This window comes from Pelmatolapia mariae, linkage group LG18 (genome assembly GCF_036321145.2).
Source record: "Pelmatolapia mariae isolate MD_Pm_ZW linkage group LG18, Pm_UMD_F_2, whole genome shotgun sequence".
Lineage (NCBI taxonomy): Eukaryota > Metazoa > Chordata > Actinopteri > Cichliformes > Cichlidae > Pelmatolapia > Pelmatolapia mariae.
The window spans coordinates 25,841,755-25,849,828 of NC_086243.1; the positions used below are offsets into that span (position 1 = coordinate 25,841,755).

The following is an 8,074-nucleotide window of genomic DNA, read 5'->3' on the forward strand; positions in this document are numbered from 1 at the left end:
TTCTCTCAGCTTCAATTTTTTTTTTTCACTTTCAGATCTCTATTTTTCAGTTACAGACTTTTGGCCCTGTTTTGGCGTGGTGGGCGTGGCTACACACAGAGGGGCGGGGAATCATGAGTGACAGCAGACCGCTGCAGGCTCAAGATGGTCCATTTTTCATGTTGCCTTCAGGAAACCTGGGAATGAACATAATTTATCAAACACCTGCTGCACTGTATTATTTGATAATGTTTAGAAAACATGTCATGCATAACTGCTAAAACTCAGTTACTAAAGCTCTTTCAAGCAGTAATGTGTACAAATTACGCCGTAACTGATCAATTATGAGACGTTTTCCCAGCCACTACGTGAGAAGTGGTCATTTCCCATGCTCTCAAAGTAGCGCGCATTGTATCGGGTGGGGGCTGCTGTTAACTTGTCCCTCAGTGAACGATGGCGTCGTCTTCCAACAACACTGCTGGCGCGAACAATCAGGTGAGTGTTCAAGTTTGGAACAATTACACTGCAGTCTGTGAATACTACGAATTTAAGAAGTGGCTATTGTTACGGTTAATTTTTTTTTCTGTTTTTTTTATTTTATAACGTTTTTTGCTGAAATGCTAGCTCAACAGAAACGCCTCGCTATCATTTTCGGCTGAAACTTAGGTCCTAGTTGATCTGTAAGCTTGGAGAACAACAAAGTTAGTGAAGTAACGTAAAATTCTTTGTATTTAATTTAGGAGCAGCTAAAAAGAGAGATGCTTCAGCGACTACTGCATAAAGTTTCCCAGGTCATGCACAGACAACCCCTCGATGTGGACTATTTGCAGTTTGTTATCGACCATGAGATGGTCCTTTTAAGATCTTTGTCCGATCAGGTTGAGATCCCTCAAAGTATTATAAATGCTCTGATAGAGCTGTCAACTGTGCTCAGTATGGAGGACGTCAATGAACAAACCCCCTCTCAGATGTCAGTGTCAGAAGGAAAGCTGGGACGTCCAAATTACAATGTATCGCCTGTACAGCTCCAGATACTGACAGAAATGTTCTTATCAATCACCCAAATTGCAAAACTTCTTGGAATATCTGTGAGGACAGTGAAACTTCGTTTGCATGAATATGGCATTTCCATAAAGCAGTGCTACAGTACAACAAGTGATGAAGAGCTGGACAATTTAGTAAGATCTATAAAGACAAGAACACCTCATATTGGATACAGGATGATGAAAGGGATGCTTCAAGCCATGGGCCACCATGTACAGTGGAAGAGAGTGTACTCGTCGATGCACCGTGTGGACTCTGCTGGTATTTTCTCAAGAATGACAAGGCTGGGATTTGTGTTCTGAAGGACATATTCAGTGCAAGGTCCTCTTTACTTGATGCATATAGACACAAACCATAAACTAATAAGGTAGGATGAAGTCTGACAATACTGCTAAATACTGAATTATGTTTTATACCTGTTAATGCCCTAGTTGTTGTTTTTTGTTGTTCTTTTTACAGATTTGGCCTGGTGATATTCGGAGGGATAGATGGGTACTCAAGAAAGGTGATTTTTCACTTTCAAAATTGAGCTGAATGAGTTGTTAATTGAAAAGTGAAATACTTGTGTTTTGGTCTACCATAAAACTTACCATATACTGTAATATAGAGATCCTTCTGTAGAACAAAATGTTCCTAATCTGTTTATGTTTGTCAGTATTTGGTGACTATAAATGCTTGGTAAACTAATTCTTCAAGTTGCTAAAAGGATTTTTTTTTTTTACCCTTTGCATTTGGGTGAATAGTTGATTACAAGTACTGCTACATCTCATGGCAGCTTGCTACCTTGGGAATTATGTAGCCTGCTTTTTTTCTTGTACTTATAAATATAAAATAAATGTACCAAGCTACTATACCTGATAAACATGTTTCTATCTTTAATTATAGTAACTTGACTTGACCAAGTTTCCACTTAATGATATTTACATCTCTAGATCATGTACCTGGGTGCTGCTGCCAACAACAGAGCATCAACTGCACTTGCTTTCTTCTTGGAGGCTGTACAAAAGTATGGCTTTCCATTGAGGTAAAATCTACACAAAATTAATTTTCACAATGATTGTGCAAATGTGTAAATATGATTCCCCCCACCTTGATTAGCAGTGTAATTATTTTGACATGCAATATGTAAACTGTAGCCTATATGATCAGTTGTTTATACATCCCCATACAGTTGTTTAAATGGTTCAAACATTTAGAATTCTTGAAAGGTGTGCTTATACAGAGCTGCACACTGTTGAATGACCAAAACAATAAACTTCAAATAACCAGTCTAAAGTAAAACTATATTAAAAACACAAAGGCTGCAATAAATTTTAAGAGTGACATGGTTTTTTTAGATTTAAAACAAATTGTACTGTCGATGTTTAATTTTGTTTCAGAGTTCGAGGGGATCAAGGAGTGGAAAATGTTGGAATAGCAAGATGCATGTTCACCATCCGGGGCTGTGGAAGAGGAAGCTTTCTGTCAGGCAAGAGTGTTCACAACCAAAGGTATGTGTAGTATTTGTATAAATGTCCCATGGAAATAAGAAAAATGTTCTTATATATCTTTCAATTCAGTGAATTTCTGGGTAAAATTCTGAAAACGTTGCCATATTTTGATGTTGAACAGAATAGAGCGCTTGTGGCGAGATGTGTGGATGGCTGTTTCAAGCGTGCACTATGAAACCCTTCACAACCTCGAGGATGAAGGCCTTCTGGATCCAACTGATGGTGTCCACATGTTTTGTGCCCAACATACATTTCTTCCACGTCTGCAGAGGGATCTGGATGTCTTTAGACAGGGCTGGGATAACCACCCTCTAAGGACAGAGAGGAATCTGTCCCCACAACAACTGTGGACACTGGGACTCCACCAGAATCCAGTTGATACTCCAGATACAGTGGAGGTACTAAAACAAATATAAATTATACAGTCCCTCTTTAATCAAGTTTCAAAAAGTGCACTTGGAGATGTTGAAAAAAACACGGTGTGCTGTCACTGCAGACTATCAGCTTTAAGTTGAGGGTATTTGCATCCAAATCAGTTAAAAGTTGTAGGAGTTACAACAGTCTGCATGTGTACCCCCCACTTGTTAAGTTACCAAAAGTAATGAGACAGAACATTAATCATAACTGAAACTGGATCGCAGAGACTTCAGCAGATGTTGGGCTTCATACCTGCTGATGCTCTGTCAGGCCTCTACTGCAACTGTCTTCACTTCCAGCTATTATTGAGGCATTTGCCCTTCAATTTTGTCTTCAGCAATGAAACACTGCTCCGTCAGATTCAGGTCAAGTGATTGACGTGGCCACTGCATAACATTCCACTTCTTTTAACTATTTGTTTTTTTTCTGCAGAATGCTTTAGTGCTGCCTCATGAGTTTCGAAGCATTTGGCTGAATATGAGCAGATATATTGCCCAAAACACTTCAAAATTTATCCTGCTGTTTTTGTCAGGAGTTGCTTCACTAAATACAAGAATATCACATCCCTGGCCATGGAACATCAGAGAAGCCAATTGTTCCATTACTTTTGGTCCCTTAAGTGGAAGGCACATATGAAAACAGTTCAAATACCTCTGCAGTTATAGCCAATCGTGTTAGTTCCATTTCAAATCCATTGCGTGGCATATAGAGCCAAAAGTAGAATTCCCATGTTCCAATATTTATGGAGCTGACTGTTTGTCTTGAATTTCCCAACACTGTTTTTGAATTGTAATTTGAAATATCTTTTTTTTTTTTTTAAATCATCACAGGAAATCGAGGATGCGTACTTGGATGTCAACTCTATTGGTGAGCTGGATGGGAGCAATCCTGGAGTAATTCTTCCATCTGTTGAATGTCCTCTATCTGAGGAGGACATGGCAAGACTAAGAGACACTGTCAATGTAACAAGGCCCTCTCAGTCACATGGCCGAGACATTTATTTGGATGTACTTAACTTTGTACTAACTCACCGTTCCTAGGCGGCAACATTTTTATTTTGAATTTTCAACCCAGAGAAGGTTCATGAATAGCTCAGACTTTTATTTGATTTGATATACATGTAAAATGAACCTGCCAGGAAATTTTTATGTGAACACTCAAACATCACATTACAAACTACTTTTTTTTTGTCTCTGGCACATTTTTCAACAGTGAACCTGTATGTTTTTGTGTGCTTCATGCCACTCATTAAAGAACTCTGGCTGTCAATCTCCAACTTTGAAATGTGCTTCCTGAACATTAAATGGAAGGAGCAGCATTTTGAGTTACACATTGATAGACAATGCTATGCTTTACACATTGTTAAATTCCTGGCCAAGATGAAAAGCCTCCAGCAGAACCATTCTGAATTGACTATAGGACTTCATATGTTTCACAGGCAGAACAATGGTCTTAGCACAGGATGACACAACAGGATAGCAGATGCTGTGATTTCCAAAGTCAGCTTCACAATTGTGATTAAATTTTACCACCACCACCTCTTTTCTGAGGGGAGGAGAGGAACATGGCCTTGACCGGTGATCCATTGCAGAAACCTGGCAGGTGTGATAGATCTTGGGCCATCTTCGTCAGCTACATGTTCTTGACCTTCTGTTAGGATAAGAGTGAATTTTAAGACGTTTTGAAGAACCCTGGCCTCTTGGACAAAAAAAATATCTAAATATTTTAATTCGATACAAGTGTAACTTTTGTCACAAAAACCTTAGAATATAATTTTGGAATGTGACAACTATAAACTAGGCAAAAATAACCATTTACCTTCTGACTCATAAAGCAAGTCCTGAATGAAGTTAACCAGGTCCAGCTCAACCTGATGCTTGGAGGTTCCCTTCTCACTCAGCTGAGGGTGAATGGACGCCATGACAAACTCGGCATTAACCTATGATGATATTAGAAAGCAAAGCAACCCAACGGCTTGATTACTTCAGGGCTGCAGTATTCAGGCCCTAGAACTTTTCCACAGTTTGTCACATTATAGCCACAAACATAAATATATTTTATTGGAATTCAACATAAAAGACCAATAAAAAGTGGTAAACAATTGAGAATTGTAACAAAATTCATCCATGATTCCAAACATTTTTTTTACAAATAAATAACTGAAAAGTGTGGTGTGTGTAATTATTCAGCCCCCTCAGTCAATACTTTTTAGAAACACCTTTTGCTGCAATTACAGCTCCCAGTCTTTTAGGGTATTTTTCTACCAGCTTTGCACATTTACAGACTGACATTCTTGCCCATTCTTCTTTGCCAAACAGCTCCAGCTCAGTCAGATTAGATAGACAGCGTTTGTGAACAGCAGTTTTCAGATCTTGCCACAGATTCTGGATTGGATTTAGATCTGGACATTGACTGGGCCGTTCTAACACATGGAAATGTTTTGTTTTTCTATTGTTGCCCTGGCTTTACTGTATGTTTAGCAATCATCAGGAAATGTCTATGGGCAACTGACTACACTGAGACCAAAGGGGGCTGAATAATTACAAACACCAGAGTTTTCAGTTATTTATTTGTAATAAATATTTGGCATCATGTATGATTTTTGTTCCACTTCTCTAATGTACACCACTTTGTGTAGGTGTTTCATTTAGAGTTGAAATAAAATAGATTCATATTTGTGTCTGTAATGTAACAAAATGTGTAAATGTATGTAATACATACATGTAAAACTGAAAATACATTTGTACTCACTTTCACATCTCCCCCAAGGACGAAGAGAGGCTGGCAGATTTCTGGGTATTGCTTAATCAGCAGGTGGAGGCCATACAGCTGCAAACCCTCCTTGAGTTGTTCCAACATTGGCTGCAATCTAAGCACAGCATGGAGTGTAATGGCTCTGTGGGTACAAAAAAGAGATTAAACAACATCTTCAGATGCTATTTTTCTCACATTCATATAGAAAAACGAAAACATGTCACAGCATACCGGACAATCGGTTCCTTGTTTTGAACCGAGATGGCTCCAGTGAATCCACAGTTTAAAACCTCATCAGTAAGGCCCTGAAGTGACTGCTCAGTTGAAGATTCCACCTAAAAGTAATTTAACAGATGAAATTATATAGCTGCAATGTGTACTAAGGCAATATTTTTACTAGTTATACAGCACCTGGTCAATCAGTAACCGCAACTGTGAATCTGCCACTGTATTTTTATCCAGCTGTGTTGGGTTGATCTGCCCATTGCAGAGGTAACTGTAAGCCCACTGGCTGAAAAATGTAGGGGCAGGACCTCCTTGTGCCAAACTGACGGCCAGAATCTCACCAACAGTCCTATTTATACAAACAGCATGAGTGTATTGCTTATAGTATAAAACATGACAGTTTTCCCTTTCTTTAAAATAAACATGCCTGAAGAGTCCACTGTCAAAGTCAGTAAGGGAATAGCGTGGACTTTTTTGGTGTGGTGGTCCTTCAAAGAAACGAGTCTCGATTCCGGCGACCATTTCTATTGAGAGAAGAAAGTTATGAATTATCCGATGTAAAACATTCATTTAGAGCTGGGTGAAATAAGATTTTTTTCATATCACAGTATTTTTTTCATTTGAGGCAATACTGATATATATATCATAATGTGTCTCACTGATTTTGAAGGCTTAACATGACAGATGTACTGAAGCAACATCATACATCTGTTCCAGATATGTAAAAATTCCATTCAAAATGAAAATATTGATTCAAAAAAGATGCCCTGCGATGGACTGGCGACCCATCCAGGTTGTACCCCGCCTCTCGCCCTGTGACCGCTGGAGATAGGCACCAGCACTCCCCGCGACCCCACAAGGGATAAGCGGCCAAGAAAATGGATGGATGGATGGATGATTCAAAAAATAAATCATAGTATACAGAAAGGTGTACTTGAGACAATAATATTGACACCTTTTATCAACACCAAACCAGTAAGCTCATAACACAACATAGTCACATCACAGCCATGCTATGGTTTAAAAAAAAGACTATTTTCCCTGTGTTACCGGTGTTTTGGTTTTCGACCTTGGTTTTCTCATTTTTGGTTTCGGCCAAGAACTTTCATATCAGTCCATCCCAAATTATAAACATGATTGATGTATAGTTTAGTAAAGGAGAAATATAGTCATATTTACAACACAACTGGAGCAGAGTTCACTTAGAAGATAAAATGTATATTACAGAAGTATAAAATTTAGGGATTGGTCATTTCTTCAACATAAATAATACGAATGGAAAAGTAATTGATCTCTTTAAGTTCACCTGTGAGAAATTCTTTTCGAAGGGCACCAGTGTCAATTCCTGCTTCCCCAAAGAAGGACACCTTCAACATGGCAGTGGGTGAATTTTTTTTTTGACGTTGCCACTGCAGAAGGCCTCTCTCCAGAATGTTTGTTCTTGAAATAAGGATGCTGAACTGCTTCTCCACATCAACTCTTTGACAAATCGCATCCAACACATCGTCGACACTAAAAAAATCAATAAATGAAAGAATAAACACTCTTTATTCAGTTCAGAGTATTAATAGTCATCTGTGTGTGTGATGTTTTTTACCTTTTCATATGGTCCTCTTCTACTATGTTCTCCTCAATTTCATCCACGTCTATTACATTTTTGCTTCTAATAAAAATAAAGAAAAAGTTGTTGTTTAAATGGGAAATTCTCAAGATGTTATATCCTATATGATATTTTAAAAGCCATGCTTTTTCAACTACCTTTCTCCGCATGTGCTTGCATGGATTTCAAGGAAATAAGGTGCAAATTTCAAGTTACAGATAGGACACTGAAGTTTCTAAAACAGAAATGAGAGTTAAAATATTGAATAGAGTTCCATTGTAATGTTAATGGTCTATACTCATTTCTATTAAGATATTACTTCTTCATCCAATTCCTCTGTGTCGGTGTGCTCTTCAGAAGGCTGCGCGGACACTATTTGGACCTCGGTTTGACATGCCTATCATAATTAATAGACATATAACATTGCTGATTAAGATAAAAAACAAGTGGGTCAATTTTTTTATTGACATTTCAATGCAATGCAATTTCATTAAAATAAATGCATATATTGTTCTAAGATGTATGTACCTCTGTGTCTTCAGCTGAAGACCCAGACTCTGTGCAC

The 8,074-nt window shown here is 38.2% G+C and overlaps 2 protein-coding genes and 1 long non-coding RNA gene across 3 annotated transcripts; 1 reads left to right on the forward strand and 2 right to left on the reverse strand.

Moving 5' to 3' along the window:
* Positions 1 to 1,198: 1,198 nt before the first annotated feature.
* LOC134616158 (uncharacterized) lies at positions 1,199 to 3,970 on the forward strand. The gene is made up of 6 exons (XM_063460896.1): positions 1,199 to 1,390; positions 1,483 to 1,528; positions 1,956 to 2,047; positions 2,403 to 2,513; positions 2,635 to 2,911; positions 3,761 to 3,970. The coding sequence occupies exons 1-6, from the start codon at positions 1,359 to 1,361 to the stop codon at positions 3,968 to 3,970; spliced, it is 768 nt and encodes a 255-aa protein (XP_063316966.1). The 5' UTR covers positions 1,199 to 1,358.
* Positions 3,971 to 4,455: 485 nt separating this feature from the next.
* On the reverse strand, positions 4,456 to 7,242 carry LOC134616159 (G2/M phase-specific E3 ubiquitin-protein ligase-like). Its single transcript, XM_063460898.2, has 7 exons — positions 7,216 to 7,242; positions 6,337 to 6,433; positions 6,096 to 6,258; positions 5,916 to 6,019; positions 5,682 to 5,826; positions 4,749 to 4,869; positions 4,456 to 4,580 (listed from the first exon to the last, which is right to left on the reverse strand). The coding sequence occupies exons 2-7, from the start codon at positions 6,429 to 6,431 to the stop codon at positions 4,456 to 4,458; spliced, it is 753 nt and encodes a 250-aa protein (XP_063316968.2). The 5' UTR covers positions 6,432 to 6,433; positions 7,216 to 7,242.
* Positions 7,243 to 7,265: 23 nt separating this feature from the next.
* Positions 7,266 to 7,869, reverse strand: LOC135932213 (uncharacterized). The gene is made up of 4 exons (XR_010573329.1): positions 7,829 to 7,869; positions 7,668 to 7,744; positions 7,507 to 7,572; positions 7,266 to 7,421 (listed from the first exon to the last, which is right to left on the reverse strand). It is a non-coding gene; the product is annotated as an uncharacterized LOC135932213 (long non-coding RNA).
* Positions 7,870 to 8,074: the final 205 nt, after the last annotated feature.